This window comes from Entelurus aequoreus, linkage group LG24, assembly GCF_033978785.1.
Source record: "Entelurus aequoreus isolate RoL-2023_Sb linkage group LG24, RoL_Eaeq_v1.1, whole genome shotgun sequence".
NCBI lineage: Eukaryota > Metazoa > Chordata > Actinopteri > Syngnathiformes > Syngnathidae > Entelurus > Entelurus aequoreus.
This window is the reverse complement of record NC_084754.1, coordinates 6,100,414-6,124,664: the sequence shown is the minus strand read 5'-3', so window position 1 is coordinate 6,124,664 and position 24,251 is coordinate 6,100,414. Positions and strand designations below refer to the sequence as shown.

At 38.0% G+C, this 24,251-nt stretch overlaps 2 protein-coding genes across 2 annotated transcripts in view; both read right to left on the bottom strand.

Moving 5' to 3' along the window:
* LOC133641713 (cyclic nucleotide-gated cation channel beta-3-like) overlaps positions 1–11,999 on the bottom strand; it is a 68,929-nt gene extending 56,930 nt beyond the window's left edge. Inside the window, exons 1-7 of the mRNA XM_062035656.1 lie at positions 11,890–11,999; positions 9,271–9,399; positions 5,944–6,267; positions 1,438–1,519; positions 1,289–1,310; positions 1,180–1,225; positions 945–1,035 (exon numbers count right to left, since the gene is read on the bottom strand). Of these exons, the coding sequence (XP_061891640.1) occupies positions 945–1,035; positions 1,180–1,225; positions 1,289–1,310; positions 1,438–1,518 (240 nt within the window). The 5' untranslated portion in view covers position 1,519; positions 5,944–6,267; positions 9,271–9,399; positions 11,890–11,999. The remainder of the gene's footprint in view (positions 1–944; positions 1,036–1,179; positions 1,226–1,288; positions 1,311–1,437; positions 1,520–5,943; positions 6,268–9,270; positions 9,400–11,889) is intronic.
* Positions 12,000–15,874: 3,875 nt separating this feature from the next.
* Positions 15,875–24,251, bottom strand: part of LOC133641944 (matrix metalloproteinase-15-like) — a 49,257-nt gene continuing 40,880 nt past the window's right edge. Inside the window, exons 8-10 of the mRNA XM_062036089.1 lie at positions 22,773–22,923; positions 22,581–22,696; positions 15,875–16,981 (exon numbers count right to left, since the gene is read on the bottom strand). Of these exons, the coding sequence (XP_061892073.1) occupies positions 16,515–16,981; positions 22,581–22,696; positions 22,773–22,923 (734 nt within the window). The 3' untranslated portion in view covers positions 15,875–16,514. The remainder of the gene's footprint in view (positions 16,982–22,580; positions 22,697–22,772; positions 22,924–24,251) is intronic.

The window sequence follows — 24,251 nt, the reverse complement described above, 5'->3', positions numbered from 1 at the left end:
CTTCTGAGTAGCCTCTGATTCAATAAAGGTTTCTAATGTTGTAAAAATGTGTAGAATAAATATTACATTTCAACATTTCCGTTAACGAAGATTTGCTTCAGCCTGCGACACATAGTCATTTTGATAGTAGGCTATTATAGCTAATATAGACACTTTCATCATGTGTTGCCTTCATTATAACACTTATATAAGGCTTTTCATTTTTTGCGGCTCCAGACATTTTTGTTTTTTGTATTTTTGGTCCAATATGGCTCTTTCAACAGTTTTGGTTGCCGATCCTTGTTGTAGATTGAAAAACAAGACCGAGTTTTGTTTTGGTGTAATTGCACCCCTTAAACACCAGATGGTGCCAGAAAACCGTGATACATAATTCTCAGAGCTTTGATGAGTGTAAATGATAAAACTGCCACTAAACTGCTGAAATACAAAGACAATGACTTGTATATATAACATGGCAGATATTTATAAAAACATGTGTGTGTACTCAATAAATGTCCTGTCTGCTTTCGCTCTCATTCTAGCTCAGTAGGCACTGTAAAAAATAAATTTCTACTTATCTTCTCCATCAAAATCAATGTTGTCATGAATTATTGACCTATTCAAGGCAGTAATTACTGAACCTCAAATATATTTTTACAAATATTGCATATGTTGCGTTTTCCAACATAAAAAAGGCCCTTACAACTTAAAAAAAACTGTATGTCAATAGATAAAGTCTAAAGTTGTTAAAAGATTTAAAAAATAATTGATTTATTGCTAACGTATGACACATTTATGAGCAAGTCCTTACTGGATGCTATGAGTAAGTGTGTATCGTCCATCTTAAGCTCGCACAAGGGTTACCAAAGATCAGTTTGCTTGAAAAATTACAACCTATTAAACTGAGCTTTGTTGGATGTTTTCATTCCTGAACTAGAAATCCACGACGGATTTGAAAGCCTCACCCTGCCGTCCAGGTGAGGAGAGCCAGCGGGCTGAGGCAGGGCGCTGGCGAAGCCGTTGGACAGCCAACCAAAAACTCCCGTCTGGGACTGACTGTGAAGAGAACCAAATCTTACAGTATTCACACAAGACATATTCATGAATAAATACTGTATATATACAGTAGGACCCGTTTAAGTCAGCCTGAGGCGTGTCGACATAACGGTTCTACCGTATTTGTATGCATGAAAAGTCCACCTGTCCTCTGAAACGTCATCAGAGTTCTTCGGTGCAGGACATTTTCCTGTAAGAACAATCACTATTAGCATTTCATACATGAAAGTAAATAAATATAGTTAGTCCTTACCATCTTTGCTTTTGGGGCGATGCTGTTTAATTACAGACAACAGTATGGTTGTTAACATAGGAATTAAATACACAAAACATGCTGTGTGTGTGTGTGTGTGTGTGTGTGTGTGTGTGTGTGTGTGTGTGTGTGTGTGTGTGTGTGTGTACCTCAGCAGGTTTCCGGATCTCTTCCTCCCTGTGAGGACCTTCAGGGGGCTGTGGGACCACTTTCACTACCCAGTTGAACATCCTGTTTACAGACAATCACACACACACACACACACACACACACACACACACACACACACACACACACACACACACACACACACACACACACACACACACACACACACACACACACACACACACACACACACACACAGCCCTTTGTCAAGCATGGCAAGTAAAGCTAATGATAATGATGACAGAGAGACACTTCACTCAGGCCCCGTTTACACTAAGCCGGATAAGGTTATCCAGGGTAAATCACACCTAACCTTATCCGTGTCCACACACAAATGCCACCGTTTAAGACATCCGTCCGCCGCCGCAACCTAGTACGCATGCGCCAAAAAAAACAAGAAAAAAAAACACCTAAGCGTCCATCTGCTCCAATCTGTCCAGTACAGACCTGGGCAAATTAAGGCCCGCCGGACATTCCTAAATAATTTTTTTTAATCTTTAAGATAAAAACTATAGCTGCCATTATGATGTGCAGTGATGTTGTCAAATGACCGTAAGTCTTGAACTATACAAAGTATTTAAATGGTTGGAATCTGAGCTTTTGCATGATATACTAGTTACTATGGTAATCTACAAACCCCGTTTCCATATGAGTTGGGAAATTGTGTTAGATGTAAATATAAACAGAATACAATGATTTGCAAATCATTTTCAACCCATATTGAGTTGAATATGCTACAAAGACAACATATTTGATGTTCAAACTGATAAACTTTTTTTTTTTTTGGCAAATAATCATTAACTTTACAATTTGATGCCAGCAACACGTGACAAAGAAGTTGGGAAAGGTGGCAATAAATACTGATAAAGTTGAGGAATGCTCATCAAACACTTATTTGGAACATCCCACAGGTGAACAGGCTAATTGGGAACAGGTGGGTGCCATGATTGGGTATAAAAACAGTTTCCCAAAAAATGCTCAGTCTTTCACAAGAAAGGATGGGGTGAGGTACACCACTTTGTCCACAACTGCGTGAGCAAATAGTCAAATAGTTTAAGAACAACGTTTCTCAAAGTGCAGTGAAATTTAGGGATTTCAACATCTACGGTCCATAATACCATCAAAAGGTTCAGAGAATCTGGAGAAATCACTGCACGTAAGCGACATGGCCGGAAACCAACATTGAATGACCCTGACCTTCGATCCCTTAGACGGCACTGTATCAAAAACCGACATCAATCTCTAAAGGATATCACCACATGGGCTCAGGAACACTTCAGAAAACCACTGTCAGTAACTACAGTTCGTCGCTTCATCTGTAAGTGCAAGTTAAAGCTCTACTATGCAAAGCGAAAGCCATTTATCAACAACACCCAGAAACGCCGCCGGCTTCTCTGGGCCCGAGATCATCTAAGATGGACTCATGCAAAGTGGAAAAGTGTTCTGTGGTCTGACGAGTCCACATTTCAAATTGTTTTTGGAAATATTCGACATCGTGTCATCCGGACCAAAGGGGAAGCGAACCACCCAGACTGTTTTTTTGATTGATTGAGACTTTTATTAGTAGGTTGCACAGTGAATTACATATTCCGTACAATTGACCATTAAATGGTAACACCCGAATAAGTTGTTCAACTTGTTTAAGTCAGGGTCCACTTAAATTGATTCATGATACAGATATATACTATCATATATACTATCATCATACTACAGTCATCACACAAGATAATCACATTGAATTATTTACATTATTTACAATCAGGGGTGTGGAGGGGGGGGGGGGGTAGGATATGGACAGCAAGTAGTGGACATCGAGAGAGAGAGAGAGAGAGAGAGAGAGAGAGAGAGAGAGAGAGAGAGAGAGAGAGAGAGAGAGAGAGAGAGAGATCAGAAGGCATAAGAAAAAGTATCTGCATTTGATTGTTTACATTTGATTATTAGCAATCCGGGGAGGGTGTTAGTTTAGGGTTGTAGCTGCCTGGAGGTGAACTTTTTTGAAGGAGGATAGAGACGCCCTTTCTTTTATACCTGTTGTGAGCGCATTCCACATTGATGTGGCATGTGTTATCGACGCAAAGTTCAAAAGCCAGCATCTGTGATGGTATGGGGGTGCATTAGTGCCCAAGACATGGGTAATTTGCACATCTGTGAAGGCACCATTAATGCTGAAAGGTACATACAGGTTTTGGAACAACATATGCTGCCATATAAGCGCCGTCTTTTTCATGGACGCCCCTGCTTATTTCAGCAAGACAATGCCAAGCCACATTCAGCACGTGTTACAACAGCGTGGCTTCGTAAAAAAAGAGTGCGGGTACTTTCCTGGCCCGCCTGCAGTCCAGACCTGTCACCCATCGAAAATGTGTGGCGCATTATGAAGCGTAAAACACGACAGCGGAGACCCCCGGACTGTTGAACGACTGAAGCTCTACATAAAACAAGAATGGGAAAGAATTCCACTTTCAAAGCTTCAACAATTAGTTTCCTCAGTTCCCAATCGTTTATTGAGTGTTGTTAAAAGAAGAGGTCAGTGTTTCCCACACATTCATTTATTTGTGGCGGCCCGCCACGAAAGAATTACGTCCGCCACAAATTTAAAAAAAAAAAAAAAAAAAAAAAAAGTTTTGTCCTGTCCAGCTTCTCAGGCAAATCATATAGTTGATGTAGATGCCCATATAGGCTGTTCAGATTTACTTTACAAAAGAGGATACTTCTCTTGTTGCCTTATTTGTATTTGACTTTATTAAATGTATTTATATTAGAAACACAACATGTGTATATAACAAAGGGTGCAAAGTCTGCAGGCAGTAGGAAACACATGGTTAAGTGTAGGGAGTAAAACTGATGGCAGTCTAAAGTTCAAGATTTTTGGAGCTCTTTGTTCAGTGGATCAGATGTTTGATGAAGCTCTGTGTCTATCTACCACCACTACTGTTTTCTGTTTATTTGTTACTGACTGTGGCAGGACACCTCTGCCTCTGTTTCACTTTATGTTGCTGGTAAATAATATGGTTGTAGTAGTAGGCTAAAGTTAAATTATTTAGTATGCACTAATTAAAGGGGCAGAGCTTTAAGAGGCATTTTAGCTTTTATATTTTATAAGATATATTTTTTGTAAGAACCACAATTAATAAATATATTTCAGTGAATAACTTATTGTTCAAATCTGTATATAAATATGTACATAAAGTGTTGTATTTATATTGTAAAATGGATGGATGGATGGACGTTTAAAACAAAACTGTTATTATTAATTAGTAAGTATACATTTTTTGAGCCTTTTTAGAGAAAATCATATCATTGTAGTAAATTATGCAAATTACTCGATGATGTCATGGTGACCACGCCCATAGCCACGCCCCCACCGCCACAGGTATCTTGGCAGTTTATGGGAAACACTGAAGGTGATGTAACACAGTGGTGAACATGCCCTTTCCCAACTACTTTGGCACGTGTTGCAGCCATGAAATTCTAAGTTAATGATTATTTGCAAAAAAAAATCAAAGTTCATGAGTTTGAACATCAAATATCTTGTCTTTGTAGTGCATTCAATTGAATATGGGTTGAAAAGGATTTGCAAATCATTGTATTACGTTTATACTTACATCTAACACAATTTCCCAACTCATATGGAAACGGGGTTTGTAGATGTAAATGTAGACGTAGTTGTAGACATAGACGTGAATGTAAATGTGTAGGTGTAAGCATAAATTCTATGTTTGCTGTTGCTTTATTTGGACCTTGAAAACGTGCCAAGGGTCAACAACAAAAAACCGCCGTGGGCCACAAATGGCCCCCAGGGGTCCTAATTTGGACACAGACCAAATGTAGAAATAAAAGAGTGAGTCAGGTTGGAGATTTCAGTCGCTCGTTAGAATAATCCACGTCAGCATCAGGGCACCAGGCCAAAAATATTGTGGGCACATCATAATTTATTGGTAGTATATGTCAGAGACTATTTCCTAAGTGCACAACACATACTTGACTAAAGACAATGGAAGTTTATGACAACCAAGGTAATGCTAATAGAAGAGCAATGAGAAAAAAGCAGTTCCAATAATAATTCAACTTGGCTCAACTTAAAATGATGATGAGTTAGATTGGCAACTCTCTTGATGATAATCATATTAATAAAATATGCAAATTTTTGCACAATATAGCAAAATATTATTAGGTTGAGAAAAGGAAACTAGCAGTAATATATATATATATATATTTATACATATACCTGTATATATATATATATATATATATTTATATATATATATATATATATATATATATATATATATATATATATATATATATATATATATATATATATATATATATATATATATATATATACAGTATATATATATATAAGTGTGTGTGTATGTCTATGTACCGTATGCACGTTTTTGAAGGCAACAGGCAGCGTTTTCTATGAATATTTCTCAATCCACCACAAATATGAACATGAACACAAACAGTCTCTTTGTTCCTACCTGAGGGTCTACAGGTGGTCCTGCATGCCGCTGCAGTCGATGAGGTCCACAAAGTGAGGTCTCGGGTCTGTAGGGATTTTCCACAGCGGCCGCCTGCTCCTAACTGGATTAGGCAGCAGCACCTGAAGGTTAAGGCCTCAATCCTGGACTTGGATCCAGATTGAGGGCGAGTCAAGCGATGATCACATGGTCGCTCCTTCCAAACCTTTTATAGTACCGCAGTACTTCCAGTGCTTCTGTACTGTGGTGGTACTACAGTAGTACTTTCGCTGTGCTTAAAATGAGCCTTTATAGGTTAGAAGACTTAATAGGAGATGCGGCAACCTGAGAAAAATAAAGAAAACACAATTTAAAAAAAAAACCTTGACTGTTTTGTCTAAACTCTACACAACATAATTGTGTCCTTCCTGCAGTCCAGCATGGAGCAGGAAGCATGATACACGAGTGCTGCCGGCCAATGGGGAGCTGCGGTTCATTGAGGGGAATGTACACACCCCAAAACCAGTGAAGTTGGCACGTTGTGCAAATAGTAAATAAAAACAGAATACAATGATTTGCAAATCCTTTTCAACTTATATTCAATTGAATAGACTGCAAAGACAAGATACTTAACGTTCGAACTGGAAAACATTGTTATGTTTTGCAAATATTACCTTATTTGGAATTTGATGCCTGCAACATGTTTCAAAAAAGCTGGCACAAGTGGCAAAAAAGACTGAGAAGATTGAGGCATGCTCATCAAACACTTATTTGGAACATGCCACAGGTGAAAAGGCTAATTGGGAACAGGTGGGTGCCATGATTGGGTATAAAAGCAGCTTCCGTGAAATGCTCAGTCATTCACAAACAAGGATGGGGCGAGGGTCAACCACTTTGTGAACAAATGCGTGACCAAATTGTCCAACAGTTTAAAGAACAACATTTCTCAACGAGCTATTGCAAGGAATTTAGGGATTTCACCATCTACGGTCCGTAATATCATCAAAAGGTTCAGAGAATCTGGAGAAATCATTGCACGTAAGCGATGATATTAGGGACCTTCGATCCCTCAGGCGGTACTGCATCAAAAAGCGACATCAGTGTATAAAGGATATCACCACATGGGATCAGGAACACTTCAGAAAACCACTGTCAGTAACTACAGTTTATTGCTACATCTGTAAGTGCAAGTTAAAACTCTACTACGCAAAGCCAAAGCCATTTATCAACAACACCCAGAAACGCCGCCGGCTTTGCTGGGCCAGAGCTCATCTAAGATGGACTGATACGAAGTGTGAAAGTGTTCTGTGGTCTGACGAGTCCACATTTCAAATTATATTTGGAAACTGTGGACGTTGTGTCCTCCGGACCAAAGAGGAAAAGAACCATCAGGACTGTTATAGGCGCAAAATTCAAAAGCCAGCATATGTGATGGTATGGGGGTGTATTAATGCCCAAGGCATGGGTAATTTACACATCTGTGAAGGCGCCATTAATGCTGAAAGGTACATACATATGTTGCCATCCAAGCAAGGTCTTTTTCATGGACGCCCCTGCTTATTTCAGCAAGACAATGCCAAGCAACATTCTGCACATGTGACAACAGTGTGGCACTTAGTAAAAGCGTGCAGGTACTAGACTGGCCTGCCTGTAGTCCAGACGTGTCTCCCATTGAAAATGTGTGGCGCATTATGAAGCCTAAAATAGCACAACGGAGACCCCCGGACTGTTGAACAACTTAAGCTGTACATCAAGCAAGAATGGGAAAGAATTCCACTTCAAAAATGTTCTCCTCAGTTCCCAAACGTTTACTGAGTGTTGTTAAAAGGAAAGGCCATGTAACACAGTGGTGAACATGCCCCTGTAACAACTTTTTTGCAATGTGTTGCTGCCATTAAATTCTAAGTTAATGATTATTTGCAAAAAAAAAATTACGTTTCTCAGTTCGAACATTAAATATCTTGTCTTTGCAGTCTATTCAGTTGAATATAAGTTGAAAAGGATTTGCAAATCATTGAATTCTGTTTTTATTTACGAATTACACAACATGCCAACTTCACTGGTTTTGGGTTTTGTACGTTAAAAAAAAATTAATTACTGAACAATTTATTTTCCACGAATTAGTTTTTGTATAAAACATGCATCAAATTCAATTCAAGCCTGACTGAAATAAAAACATTTATATGAAAATAGAAAAAAATGATTTCACATAAATAAAAAAGTGTGTCAAAATCTGGTAATCCATCCATCCATTTCCTACTGCTTGTCCCTTTAGGGGTCGTGGGGGGTGCCGGAGCCTATCTCAGCTGCATTCGGGCGGAAGGCGGGGTACATCCTGGACAAGTCGCCACCTCATCACAGGCAGTGTTGGGTTAGTTACTGAAAACCAGGAACTAGTTACAGTTACTAGTTACTTTATTTCAAAAGTAACTCAGTTACTAACTCAGTTACTTACACCAAAAAGTAATGCGTTATTGTGAAAAGTAAATATTTAGTTACTTCTTTTTTTCCCCTTTTTTTTTTAAGGCTCCCATTGATGCCCTTTTAGCCTTCATTTCAGTTCTGTTATTGCACTGGAGAATAATACCATCTGTTGATCAAATCGACATGCATTTGCATCACTGAACTCAGAAAGCAATGTGGACAAAGATATGTTTCAAAGGGCCAATTTATTTCAGGCCAGAACAAATTGACAAAACTATTTTAAATAGCTGCAACATAATGGCACTTTAACTTTAAGTAGATAGGATCTTTGATCCAAGACACAACCTACATTTAACTAAAATGTTATTTTCTTTGTGCTCAACAAAAGAAAAGTATTGAGAATGTCTCCATGTTAAGAAACTTGACTTCTGGCTTCGCCATGATGTCTTGTTAGTTGTTATGAGAGTAGCGTATGTGTCTGTGTGTGTGGCCCTTTAAGATATGACAGCATGTGAGGTGAGTGACGTCAGTGAGTGAGTGGGCGAGAGAGGTGAGGGAACGGCGACAGTGAGTGCGTGCAGGTGCTCTAGCTTGGTGGATGGCTGCGTCCAATAAAGTCACAACAAACCGCCGGCCTCGTCATTCACCCTCAGCTGTAAAGACCCACTTCCGGGTAAAGTGAAGGTTGTTAGCCCCGAAGCACATAGGCCCTGGAGAAACGTCTCCCCTGCGCCCCTCAACTACGGTCTGGGAGTACCCGTCCTCATCAATCAGGTGTTAGAATTGCAGAATATGAATTCAGGGAACGTAATTTTGGACCGTTTTATACTTCTATAGATGGAGGCCCTAATGTTTTCCACGGGGGGCTTTTTAAGCTTTATACTGAGAAATGAGGCAAATTTGATAGCAAGTCCAGCAGGTCACCTTCTTGTAAAGCCTTCAGAGGAACAGCAAGTGAAGAAACGTGCAGATCTCATTAGGAGCTCAGCAGGGGATCATCTTGGACGAGCGGTCTGCAAGGTGGCAGCAGCCCACTGACCCCCATCCTAGCATCTGGACAAGATGGAAGACAGACGGATATTTATAGTTATTATTTAGGGAGACGTCTGTGCATCACGACGGTGACGTCTTTGTCCGCAGCGAAGGGAGGAAAACAGGAAGTGCTGCTAAAGCTGCTGTGGATGATCTGTGTGAGAGCAGATAATCCTGATCACCGCTGACAGAAATGCAGGAGAGCGAGCTCCCACTCACAGTGAACAATCGCACACAATAACGCAACGATAACGCAACATTAACACAACAATAACATAAATATCGTATCGCAAGAGAACAAGCTCGTTTACCATGCACTGTTCAAAAAAAGTTATGATTTCGGGTGGCAGAATTTTATTGTAAAAAATAAAATTGGTACCGTTTTTTTCATTTACAGTAATGTACTGTAAAAAAAAAAAAAGACCATAGATTTTATGGTAAAAAGAACTGGCAGCTCAGTCGCCAGAACTTTACTGAAAAATAACAGTGACTCACATTAATTCAGTGTAACAAATGAATACGGTTTACCGTAAATTCTACAGATTATTAATATTTAAGAAAACATTTTTTAATTATTTTATTTATTCATTTAAATTGAATATTTTTATTTTTATTTTGTATTAATCAGTCCAACAAAATAATACACAATAATACCATAATAATACAATTACAATTCCAAAACCAGCAACATTCAGAATAGCAATCAACGGAGCAACTGAGAGGACACACAAACATGACACAAAACAATCCAAAAGGAGTCAAACAAAAATAAATAATATCAACAACAGTATCAATATTAATAAGAAATCCAACATAACAGTGATTAGAAATCCCTCATTTAAATTATCATCACAGCCATTTATATTTATATATAATATTTATTTAATACAGATCATTTTAATTTTCACAGGAAATTATTCAACAAATTACATCCCACTTTTATTGCAACAACAAATCTCCATTGCAAACAAGTACACCGATGTAGTACCTAGAGTCGCATCAATATTGATAGTATCAAGTGTTCAACAGTATTCGGGTTGATACAAAAGCATTAATTATTTTGCAAACGTCTGTCTCGACCAATTAACAAAAAGGGATAATTGTATAATTTTGTTGTTATTGTAAAGTTGTCGTACTGTTGTATCCTTATATTGTTCATTTGTTCGAAATTTTTTAATTTTTTTTATTAAGTACGCCTGCAAAATAATCCACCATGGGGCCAAAGATAGTTGCGACTGCCAGCACTATGATAAAGAAGGTGAGCAACACTGTTGAATTAAAAAAAAGAATGAGTAGGCATAGCAAAGCACAAAGGTGACACCCGTGTGATATTAGATGTAAATGTAATCATTGAATTCATCATTATGTATTTCACATTGCTTTCTATATGCAAAACCAAAATTATTATTATCATATTTTTCTGAGTATAAGTCGCTCCGGAGTATAAGTCGCACCGGCCGAAAATGCATGATAAAGAAGGAAAAAAAACATATATAAGTCGCACTGGAGTATAAGTCGCATTTTTGGGGGAAATGTATTTGATAAAACCCAACACCAAGAATAAACATTTGAAAGGCAATTTAAAATAAATAAAGAATAGTGAACAACAGGCTGAATAAGTGTACGTTATATGAGGCATAAATAACCAACTGAGAACGTGCCTGGTATGTTAACGTAACATATTATGGTAAGAGTCATTCAAATAACTATAAAATATAGAACATGCTATACGTTTACCAAACAATCTATCACTCCTAATCGCTAAATCCCATGAAATCTTATACGTCTAGTCTCTTACGTGAATGAGCTAAATAATATTATTTGATATTTTACGGTAATGTGTTAATAATTTCACACATAAATCGCTCCTGAGTATAAGTCGGATGAAAAAAACTGCGACTTATAGTCCGAAAAATACGGTAATAAAATTAGTTTTGTGCACATATTTTTGGGATTAATTGGATTTATATAATTTTTATGGGAATTATTTTTCAACCGAATGGAATTAGCAAAAATTAAGGTGCTGCTGTATTTACTTGGTATCAATACGAAAGTGAGGTACACAAGAGTCATTAATCTTTTATGCATTAATTATTTTTTACAGAAAAGTGCCTGCCAATCAATATACTTTCCAGAATATGAATGTGATTGATCCGTCATTTTTCACTTAAATGATTTTAAATCTGTCAAGTTTTCCTTTACTTCAGAGTGTAACGTAGAGAGAGATAAATGGGATTTTCGTAAGATTACCTTCAGCGGATAATGTTAATCATAACAAAACACAATTTTCACTATGATTATTTCATTATTAGTGAAATTTTCACTATGATTATTTCATTATTAGTGAAAAAAAGAGAGAGACTGGGAGTGAAGTCTTTAAAAAACTAGTAACGCCTGTTTCTAACTGCATTCGAGGCTCCTTAAACGCACCACAATTATGGGCAATGAGGGGCAAACTTGAAGATAAATTTCGCCTATGCTGCAACAGTTTTATTATATTTTGGTATTTACCTTTCTTCCATCACTTCATCCTTATTCCAAAATGTTGGTACTGTGTGTAAATGCTCAAAGGAGAGCTTTTGGTGATGTTATGAAGTTGGTTTCGAGTGAAGTGTTCGAAGCTAGCTTGGCCGCTAGCAGGTGGAAGGAACCATTTCGCATTTTTGATAGGGGGTGTTCATATTGTTAGACATTCCTCATTTGATTCAAGCAACCTTATTAAATATTGATGGCAATATTAATTTATGTAGTTAAAAAATATAACCCACATATTCAAATGACAGAAAAAAATATTCAAAGTTTACAAATAAAGCCGCGGTACAACATCCCCACTTTACCCTCCACTGCTACTTACCTGCCTGCAGTACCGTAATGCCGGGTGTAGAGGTGCCAGGGGCACATAGAAATGTTTGTCAACATTATTATACTCCAAGCAAAACATTTAACATAAATGTCGATTTATGAAAGTAAAACCTACATTTTCTAATTGGCTTAATATTTTAAAATTATAAAATAAAATCGATTAAAAAATACAAAAACCCTTAGATTTTTTGTTATTGCAGAAATTTAAAGTGATTTAGATTTGCCTTTTTTGTCTGTTTGAATTTTGTATCGTATCCTATTTTATTATTCATTTTTATATTCTATTTGTAGTAGCTTTAGTTTTATTTTATTTACATTTTTTGTGAGACACTATTTGCTCAACCTGATTGATGTTTGAAATTGTTTAGATTTGTTGAAAGTTCCTTGGTTTTTGTGTAAATTGTTCAATAAAAAAAAAGATAATAATAAAAAGGTTCCAGGGGCCCATTTTCTACGGAGCCCCTAAAGGGACATGGGGAATTATATATATATTTTTATCAGACATGTATCTCATGCGCACGAGAAACTTTTTCTAAAAAAAAGAAAAAAAAGATTATTATTATTATTTTTTTTAATAAAAAGTTTCTCGTGAGCACGGAAAAAAAAAATAATTTAAATAAAATAAATTTCCCCCATGTCCCTTTAGGGGCTCTGTAATTTTCAACCCACAACTCGATTTAAATGGCCTGCTGCACATTGCAGAAATTAAATTAAACCCTCAAAATGGAAAAAAAAAATAGCAAAAAGAGAAAAATATTGATTCTACATTACTAACACAAAGTGTAGTCTTTGAACATCTGTCAATTATTAGAGCCTTTTTACAAAATGAAAAAAGATATATGAAAATCAATTGTTTGATGTTTCATTCTGATGCCCTGACTGGAAAAATGTTAGACACCGAGTGTTAAACTCGACTCATACACCAGACAAAGTAGAGAATATTAACATGCATACACTAATGAGGCGTACAGTAATTAACAATGACTGTTGTCATACGAGCAGCAAGGACTCCCTCTTGTGGTGAAAAAGATAACAGCAACACTTCAAGGTAATAAACATGTGTGAGAAAGTTCAGCAGAGAAAGGAGTCAAGACCTCAGACTTTTATTGGCAAATACAAAACACGCTCACATTCAGAGAAAAACAACAAATGTATGAAGCGCAAGGAAGGTAAACCCAGGTTAAAAACAAATATTTAGTTGAGACAAAAGGCAGAATATGCGGAAGAGGCAAAGTGAAGAAGGAGGTCAGAGAGGAAGTCATCTCCTGCTAAAGACAAACAACGTGGAGATTTGAATGATTTAGGTCAAGAGGCTCAACGCCAGCACTGCTCCTCCCTTTTTCTTTTTTTCTTTCCTCTACGCCTCTTTTTCCACAGAAATAACAACCGGAATCCTTTTGCTTCACCTCCCAACTCTTTTTCTTTCTTCCTATATCTCATTCTCTCATTTCCTCCTCATCCTACCAGTTTTTTTCATTCCTTTTTTTCCCCTCCTCTTTCTGCAAGCCTTACACAACTAAATCTGCAACATGTGGGCCTAATGGAAAGCAGACCTGGACTGTTTGCTTTTGTCCTGTAGGCTTTGCCCACTGAAGAAACACATACAATAATACAACAATACAAGGTGAAACTATCCTTTAGTCGATCCCTTCCCCATCCGTACAGATTTATTTTCTCTGATTTAACTTGTCACTATTTTGTCCCAGTTTTTCTATACCGTCTCAGTTACTCCAACGGCCAAACATTGAGCATAATAAACTAGTTTTGTATGCCAAAATATCAGGGGCCGTACTTATCAAGCTTCTTAGAGTGCCATTTTACACTTAAGTCCTGAGAATTTGCGAAATTTAGTCCTACTCTCAAACTTAAGAATAAAAGCTTTTTATCAACGTTCTTAAGTCTAAGAATCACTCCTACTCTCCACGATATTTAAGAGACCTTCAGAGGTGTCTTAAGTGGTTAGGAGTTGCCAGCAGGGGATGGCACTGAGGCGAGAAAGACGTGCGCGAACGTTCAGGGAACGGAACAATGTTTTGTTTTTTTTGATGACGAGCAGCTGATCAAACGGTATCGTTTAGACAGAGCGGATATTATTTTTGTCACAGATTTAATACTTTTCGATTCCTTGTTGATTTCTGCATGTGTCTGCAGTGGGCTAGTATATATAGAGCCACCCACACCAGTTTCAAATTAGTTGCCTAATTAATGAATTGGAAAGAAAATGTTATGACAGTAGCGTATGTGTGTGGCCGTGAGGTGAGTGACGTCAGTGAGTGTGTGGGCGATAGAAGAGAGGGAGCGGTAGCGTGAGTGCCGGCGGGGACTAGTTTGTTTTGTATTATTTTGTAGTTTATTGTCAAAATATACACTCCCATTGTCCACTTAAATATTTCCAAGATATTTCTTTATTCTTAGACAACGGATTCCCTTCCGTGATTGGTCATTTCTATGGACACAGAAATGACGTCACCTAAAATTCCGTTTACGGCACATAGTAATGTCGTAATTCAGCTCTGTGTGTGACACTTAAGATTCAGTCCTACACTTCGCTGAAAGTGTGAGTAAGACGCTTGATAACTAACTTTTAAGTGCAGCTTTCAGCGAAGAATTTATTTACTCTTAAGTCAACTCTTAGCAGACTTCTTAGGAGTAATTCTAAGAAGCTTGATAAGTACGGCCCCAGGTCAAGAACCTCTGAGGGACATGGGGCCAAAGAAAGTTGCGAGTGCCGGCACTTTGATAAAGGAAGTGAGAAACACTATTGAATTCAAGACAGATATACAAAGATGGGGTCCGTGTAGGTCCACTCGTCACCGTCATCTCCTACAAGTCTTCAATAAAAATAAAAGTGATGTTAAATGTTGAATTATATGTATTTTACATTGTCTGCATACAACTACAGTTGGTCTCTACAAAATGTGCTCATATCTTTGGGTGTCTGGAATGCATTTACATATTTTATGGAAAAGATTGCTTGGTTTTTAGTACAATTTTGGTTTTCATAGAAACCTTTTAAGAGGAAATAAGAGTCATCCCTCGCCACATCACGCTTCAAATATTGCGGCTTTACCATATCACTGGAGGTTTTATCATTTTTAAAGCATATTCCACAACATTTTGGGCCTAAATTAAGCATTAAAATGGCTAAATAAACCAAAATACAGTAGTACTGGCCACTAGAGGAGACCAAACCAATCAGAGGGGTATACATGTTTGGACAAAATGGCTGTTCAGTATCGTGGCCACCGATTGGCTCAGCCTCAGGCAGCATGACCATGTTGAATTAAAAGAGTGTAAAGGTGACTAAAGGGTGTTATTTCATACTTCGAGGGTTTTAATAATGTTAAAAAACCTATTTAGAAAGTCAAACAGTTTTTTTAATGCTCTTGCTATGAAAATATTACATTTATAATCAATGATTCCAAATGTGTTTACAGCGGAACTATTTAACAGTGATAAACTAGGGACGACTGTACCAACAACTTTTTTGTTAACCTGAACAGAAAGTGGCTTGATGGCGCTACCTGCATGGTAAAGTTAGTGCTGCAGCTATGAACTCAGCAGAGGGCGCTATCTCACAGGTGAATTTGCTCAACATTTTCCAGCTGGAAGATGCTTTGTTGTGTATTCTAACAACAACACTGTTGGGGGTTTTTAAATGTGTAAAACCGAATATAAAATACATTCAAAACTGTTATGGTTGAGAGTACCAATAACAGTACTTTTTATGGGTGTGTCCATCATTCCGTGTTTTTTTGAGGGTGGTCTTGGAAGGTAACCCCCACAAATAGCAGGGATCTACTGTGCAACATTATGACTGCGGGGATTGTACTTTTAGGGGTGGAGCTTAAAGGATGGATCTCAGTGGGAAGAGGGGAGGTCTGTGCAAAAAGAAAAACAACTGGTATGTGCCTTTGTTTGGGTAAGTGGTCTCTTCGTTGGTGTCATGTGATGCTGGGCCATGTGTGCTCGGAGGATGACCCCGGCTAGCGTGCGTGCGTGAGAGCACTCTAAGTCACATCTGCCGGCACAACAACAACAGAGAGGGTAAAAAAGAAAAAAAAAAAGTGCAAATGTGTTGCTGATGCAAGTGTTTAACACAGCTGTCCTCCATTTTCTATGATTCAAGCCTTCCATTTCTATTGTGCCATTAGTGCAGCACTGGAAAAAGGACTCCAGAGGCACCGTGGTAACCACTTGGTAGGTCGCATGGCTACAACCATCTTCACGCCATGCTGGAATAACAAAAAAAGCTCTTACGGTTTGTGTTGGTGTCACACCCAGTTCTGCAGCGAGCGCTTGCAGTGCACCAGAGCTCTGGGGGTCTCCTTGTTCTGCAGAGTCCTGAGGATGGCGTAGATGAAGACGAGGATGACCAAGATGAGCACCAGAGGAGCCACCACCATGATCAGAGTCATGACTTTGGAGTTGTCGTCGGCCACCGTCACCACCACGTCCACCTCGTTGTTGTCGTCCGTCCCTACCCCCGGACTGTCGGACTTTGCTTCGTCGTCGTTTTCCGTGTCTTTGTCCTTGCCTTTGTCCGCGTCTTTCTTCTCATCCTTTCCTCCGTCCGAAGGTTCGGTGGGCTTGTCTTCGGCCTCGGGGTCTGGTTGAGGCTCGGGGACGGCCACGCAGCCCATGAAGTCCTTAAGGATGGAGCGAGGGTAGCCGCTGTCTGCCGCGGTCTTGTGGTTGTCGAACCGCCAGTAATTTGCGCCTTTGTAGAAATAAGTGTAAGCTGCAGAAGACATAAAACACATGATTATCAGTAGGGATGTCCGATAAAATCGGGCTGCCGATATCATCGGCCGATAAATGCTTTAAAATGTAATATCGTAAATTATCAGTATCGGTTTTTAAAAGTAAAATGTATGATGTTTTTAAACGCCGCTGTGTACACGGCCGTAGGGAAAGGTACAGAGAGACAATGAACCTTTAAGGCACTTCCTTTACGTGGATGCCATCCCAGTCACATAATATCTACCGGCTTTACTCATTACGAATTGATGCAAGACATACTTGTTCAACAGCCATACAGGTCACACTGAGGGTGGCCGTATAAACAACTTTAACAGTGTTACAAATATGCGCCACACTGTGAACCCACACCAAACAAGAATGACAAACACATCCGCACCGTAACACAACAGAACAAATACCCAGAGTCCCCTGTAGTACTAACTCTTCCGGGACGCTACATTATAATTTAATTCCACGACTGTATATATCGGTATCGGTTGATATCGGTAATTAAGAGTTGGACAATATCGGAATATCGGTAAAAAAGCCATTATCGGACATCTCTAATTATTAGTTGTGTTCAATGTTATTTTGTAGCCGTTTAGGTACAAAAAGATGCACATTACACCGATGAAAAAGTTTCAAACTGAAATCTGAAGTCCCCGAATACAATTTACAACTTTTATTGGCCTTCCGAATATTTTGAGTAACACAATTGACTCATTATTAATGAGATGGATGCGCTTTGTCAGCTATTACAAGTGGCAGGAATTACGCCGATACTTTGACGAATGGCCAGTAAACTAATTAATTACTTTTACATACAGTACAGGCCAAAAGTTTGGACACGCCTTCACCTCATTCAATGCGTTTTTCTTTATTTTCATGACTATTTACATTGTAGATTGTCACTGAAGGCATCAAAACTATGAATGAACACATGTGGAGTTATGTACTTAACAAAAAAAGGTGAAATAACTGAAAATATGTTTTATATTCTAGTTTTTCAAAATAGCCACCCTTTGCTTTGATTACTTTTTTGCACACTCTTGGCATTCTCTCGATGAGCTTCAAGGGGTAGTCCCCTGAAATGGTTTTCACTTCTCAGGTGTGCTTGACGCTCATCGAGAGAATGCAAAGTGCAAAGTAGTAATCAGAGAAAACATTCACAACACAACTGATGGTCCCAACCCCATTGATAAAGCAAGAAATTCCACTAATCAATCCTGAGAAGGCACACCTGTGAAGTGAAAAACACGTCAGGTGACTACCTCTTGAAGCTCATCGAGAGAATGCCAAGAGTGTGCAATGCAATAATCAGAGCAAAGGGTGGCTATTTTGAAGGAACTAAAATATAAAACATGTTTTCAGTTATTTCACTTTTTTTTGTTAAGTACATAACTCCACATGTTCATTCATAGTTTTGATGCCTTCAGTGACAATCTACAATGTAAATAAAGATAATGCATTGAATGAGGAGAAGGCGTGTCCAAACTTTTGGACTGTACTATACATAGTACTACTACTACTACTACTACGTGGGAATAATGAACAACAATTCAGTGAAGTGAATATCGCATTTGCGGACAACAAGCAACCGAAGCAGTAATAATTCAAATACTTTTTTTGGGAAAGTAACTACAAACAAGTAACTATAATTACTTTTTAAAAGGGATTTGCTTAACATTGGCTATAACACAAAGCTAAGATGTGGATGTCTGTTAAACATAAATTGACCTATAGTACATTGGATTGTTTTAGCATCTTTAATGTACAAAAAGGTATTAAAGTGGCATATTATTCTGGAAGTTTGCACACAGTGTTCTAAAAAAAGTGAATATTCAATACTACGTAAAAGTTTTAGGCCACTATTAATTTGACTGCTTTCATCTTCTCCCCAGCAATCATTTTGACAGAGTAGTTAGCAGGATTACACTTAAAATGTAAAACCAAAGACCAAAAAGAAGCCATTAACATATGTTTGTCGTCCTTCATGAAGCAGTAAGTAGCCTGCTCGCTGATAAAATCACAAATACTACGCACACATTTATTCTGCACTCTACTGTTAAGTCCCATTCTAGTTTAATGCGGTCATTGAAGTCATTACAGTGGAAGCCTTCACACTCCTTGGACTGGCTGATTGACGTCAACAAAAGCAGCTGTGGACAAAAGTGCTTGTCAACATCACTGATATTGAAACTAAGCATTGCTTGCACATTTACTTGGCCGGAGACAAAGAAAATGTGAGATTAAAGTAAAATACATTTTGAATTGAAGGCAAATATTACGATAAATGTCCTCTATTTTTATCAATCCTTATCAATTATTTGATATTTTATACTTTGACCTAACAGAGCTGACGTGGTCATTTGGTTGGACGTCTTGACTACAATAACAATAATATTTCTCGGTCATCTTTGTTGTAGCGGTGTAGCGTGCAAGGACGGGAGTGGAAGAAGTGTCAAAAGATGGAGCTAACTGTTTTAATGACATTCAGACTTTACTTCAATCAATAACAGAGCAGCATCTCCTCATCTGTGGCTCACTAGTGCAACAACGCCGGAAGTGTGTCCCGTGAAAAACAATCCGACCGGAACTCTCTAATAATGGGTGAATAATGTAAACTCACTACACCGGTTTGTTTTAGCGCTTTCATGGTGAGTTTACTGACAGATATAAGTAAGAACTTTACACTACTTTATATTGGAAATGGCAACAGCGGAGGATGAATGTCCCATAACAAGAAGATAGAGAAAAAGAAGAAGCTTATCGACTGCGGCGTCATCATGGACTGCAAAGGCGGAGGCGTGCAAATTTTCAGGACTTATGCAGATCCCAAATACAGATCAGCAGGTACCAGAAGGCAAGAAAAGTTGCTTTTGCATAATATTGTGAAACAAAACACCAGATAATATGTCTTACCTTATACACACACCATAATAATACTGGTATGTTGAAGCACAGTACAATCCATCAAGCGGTGAGGCTTCATAGCTTACCAAAGTTGTACTAAAACATTTTGATAGATTTTTGAGCGCGTGTATAATGTTCTATATTTTCAATGGAGCATATACAATATATTTTCAATGGAGCATATACAATTTTGGTGTTGTTTACTTGAGTCATATTGCAGTCTACATGCATCTCTTATGTGTGACTGCCATCATATTGCAGTCCACATGTATCTCTTGTGTGACTGCCAGCTCCTGCCCTGCAAAAAGTTTGTGTTCAAAAACAAGAAAAAAAATAAAATAAAATGAGGGGTATTTTATTTGAACTACCGGTAAGAAAAATTATCTGCCAATAGAACAAGAAAATGTGGCTTGTCAAGACTTTCCAAAACAAGTAAAATTAGCTAACCTCAATGAACCCAAAAATACCTTAAAATAAGTATATTCTCACTAATAAGTGTACTTTTCTTGGTAGAAAAAAAGAGACCTTATTGCTCAATATGTCGAAAAATATTCTTAAATTAAGTAAACGCTAGTGCCATTATCTTGACATAATGATATGCGCTCGGCATTACATTTCTTGAAACCAGCAAACTTACACTAAAAACTAGTTTATTTTCTTAATGGAAAGGCAACAAGGCAACCGCTTGTTACTCTCGGGGTCTCCTAGCCGCTCAGGCAAATCATATTGTCTAAAAATGCATTTTTCCATGGATAACATGACATCATCGCGCCAAGTGAGTGCTCTTTCAGTCAATTAGTGCGCATATATACAGCCCGGCCCCCGGCCAACATTTTTTTAATTGTAATTTTGAGGAGTTTATCTGAATGTACATTAACTATTTCTGTTCAAAATGGTTTGAAATGTCAAATGTTTAAATATTAACTGTCGGTTTGCTGTACTGTGCCAACTGTACTACTATAGGAGTACGTATTTTCTATTGTTTCATTGAAAATAAAACCGCAAAGTCCATTTGGCTGTCATCTGTCTTAATTATGAGGCACAATTGTGTCAAAATCATGATTTGTTTTTTTTCATGCTTGAAGTAAGAAATTATTACTTTAAAAAAGTAGTTTTATACTTGTGAGTGTTGATGACACAGCTTTGCAACACTTGATATTCTAGTTTCAAGCATGTTTTACTCAATATAGCTCATCAAATCTCAGCAACAAGCTGTAATATCTTACTGAGATCATTTAGGACCAAAACCCTTAAAACAAGTAAAAGACTCGAACACAAAATCTGCTTAGTGAGAAGAATTATCTTATCAGACAGAAAAAAATATCCCCCTTATTTGAGATATTTCATCTTCCTTAGATTTCAGTTTTTGTAGTACATACTTGCCAACCTTGAGACCTCCAATATCGGGAGGTGTGTGGGGGGGGTTGTGTTTGGGGCGGGGGCGTGGTTAAGAGGAGAGTATATTTACAGCTAGAATTCACCAAATCAAGTATTTCATATATATATATATATATATATATATATATATATATATATATATATATATATATGTATGAAATACTTGACTTTCAGTGAATTCTAGCTATATATATATTTTTTTTTAATTTTTAATTTTATTATACATATAAATAAAAGACATACTTTAATTTCAGTGTTCTGCAGGCTATCCAGTAGGTGGCAGTATTGTCCTGTTTAAGAGTGTCACAACATTGCTGTTTACGGCAGACGAACTGCTTTACGGTAGACTAAACGTGACTGCTGTTGTTGTGTGTTGTTACCGCGCTGGGAGGACGTTAATGAAACTGCCTAACAATAAACCCACATAAGAAACCAAGAACTCTCTCTCCTTGTTGTGCACTCTACTCTCTAAGAGCCGTAGATGTTATGACGTCATTGGGCAGGCAAGCTGCTGGGAAAGCGGACGTGAGAACAGGCTGTCCCCACTCAGGTCCGCATTGAGCTGGAGGGGGCGTGGCCTCCAGCTCCGGCTGAATACCGGGAGTTTGTCGGGAGAAAATCTCTGCCGGGAGGTTGTCGGGAGAGGTGCTGAATAACGGGACTCTCCCGCTAAAAACGGGAGGGTTGGCAAGTATGTTGTAGTGTGGCCACACTTATGGACTTGAAGTGGGTGTGGCACGGATGATTGTTTGGCGCCCAATAAAAGACTTGATGGAGGATTCTTCAAAAGCAAGGCTTCAGTCAGCAGATGTTAAGGAGCCTATTCCGTCAGTCTACCCCAGGGCAGCTGTGGCTACCAAAGTAGCTTACCACCACCAGGTGTGAATGAATGATGGGTTTTTAACATGTAAAGCGACTTTGGGTACTTAGAAAAGCGCTATATAAATCCCAGGTATTATTATTATTATTATTATCATCATTTCACCATGTTCCAAATAAAATAGCTTCGAGGTCGGTAAGCACAACCAGAATTATTCCGTACATTAGGCGCACCGGGTTATAAGGCGCACTGTCGAGTGTTGAGAAAATGAAAAGATTTTAAGTGCGCCTTCTAGTCCGAAAAATACAGTATTATTTCTACTTAGTGTACAACTATTTTCCTCCTCCAAGTATATTCTATGTCTTCCACACAATAATTCCACCGGTCTAATGTGAAATTATTTTCCGGACTACCATGAATTGAAGCTGCACGTATTGATAATGACAGAGTTGAAGTGATCCTTTACCGCCATCATCACTGAGGAAGGCTCCTTTGGGCGAGTGAGGGATCTTGCCCCATCTGCCGATTGGTTTTGGGAAGTCTCGATCTGCCTTGCGGGTCTCCTCGTTGTATCGCCAGTACCTGCGCACAGAGAGCAAACATTAGTTTCATTATGTCATCGTGCGTGGAGTAGTTTGTGCGTGCGAGTGCCTGACACCTGTCGTCGGAGAAAAAGTAGGTGTGTCCGTTTGGCTCCCACCAGATTGCTGTGTCGATGCTGTGTGCGGGAACTCCTTGGCCATATTGCCCAATGGGTTGTGGGTATCCTGGAAGTAAATCCGCTTCCCTGAAGATCCAGTATCGATCATCTACAACAGAGGTGTCAAAGTCCTTTTCACTGAGGGCCTCATCGCAGTTATTTTTTGCCCCAGAGGGCCGCTTCTAACAGTGAATACTATTATTACACCATTTTTTTAATGCATTTTATTAGTAGATATTTTTTACACTAAAATTTAAAAAAAAAAGGTAAATAGCAATAATTTCACCTCAAAATGTGTATATTACTGTAAATGAGGGGTGTCAAATTCATTTTAGATCGGGAGCCACATGGGAATAAATCTACTCCCAAGTGTGGACTGGTAAAATCACGGCACGATAACTTAAAAATAAAGACAACTTCAGATTGTTTTCTTTGTTTAAAAATAGAGCAATCACATTCTGAAAATGTACAAATCATAATGTTGTTGGGGTTTTTTTTTTTTTACACTTACATGTTGCGAATAATAGTATTTTACCTTTGTCGTTATTTATACTTTCTGAATAAACTATGTGATAATGTTCATCAGGCAACTCATTGGTGTTCATTTTCAATCTATCAAGATAAAAAAATAATTTCAAAATCAAATTACAGGATGTTATTTATGTAGTTTGCTCATTTTCCTCGACTGGGGCACTAACATGTGGTTTATTTTTTTTTACAAATGTAGCATCATCTACAAAGATACAAAGAATTGCTGTTGCGACATCTAGTGGACACATTTAAAACAGCAGTTTCTTTCATTCCAAAATTTTGGCTCATTTTTATACTTAGCAAACTCATCCCGCGGGCCGGATAAAACATGTTCCGCCCCGCACGTTTGACACCCCTGCTGTAAATGGAAAAACAGTACTGCTGTTTTTATGGTTAAAAAAAGGCAGCTCAGTTGCCAGAATTTTACCGTAAAATGTAAATAAAAAAACTGCCAGTTTGTTTTTTTTTTACCACAAATGAACAACTGTAGATGTTTTGGTGTATTACTGTAAATGCCAAATCAGCACCACAGTTTATTACAGTAAAAAAAGTACTGGTTTTTTTTTCATTTCGAGAAAAATGCTGTAAAAAACACAGTAAATTTCACAACTTTACCATGAAATCTATTGCTACTTTTACATTGCACACTTTGATGGGTAACTTGCTTTGAAATCATTATTATTAGTATTTATTTTGATTAAAAAATGGTTTGAACGTTTGATCATATATTTTGCATAACTAGACAATATGTAAGTTAACATAATTAGCGATTACATGAAGTACGTATTTTTTCTCTCCCAAACTAGAAAGAAAGAATACATTTCGTAAGAAAAGTTACAGTACTTCATTGATACATATTATTTTTAGGCTTTCGAGGGGCAAATAAAATGAAGTGTTGGGCCACAT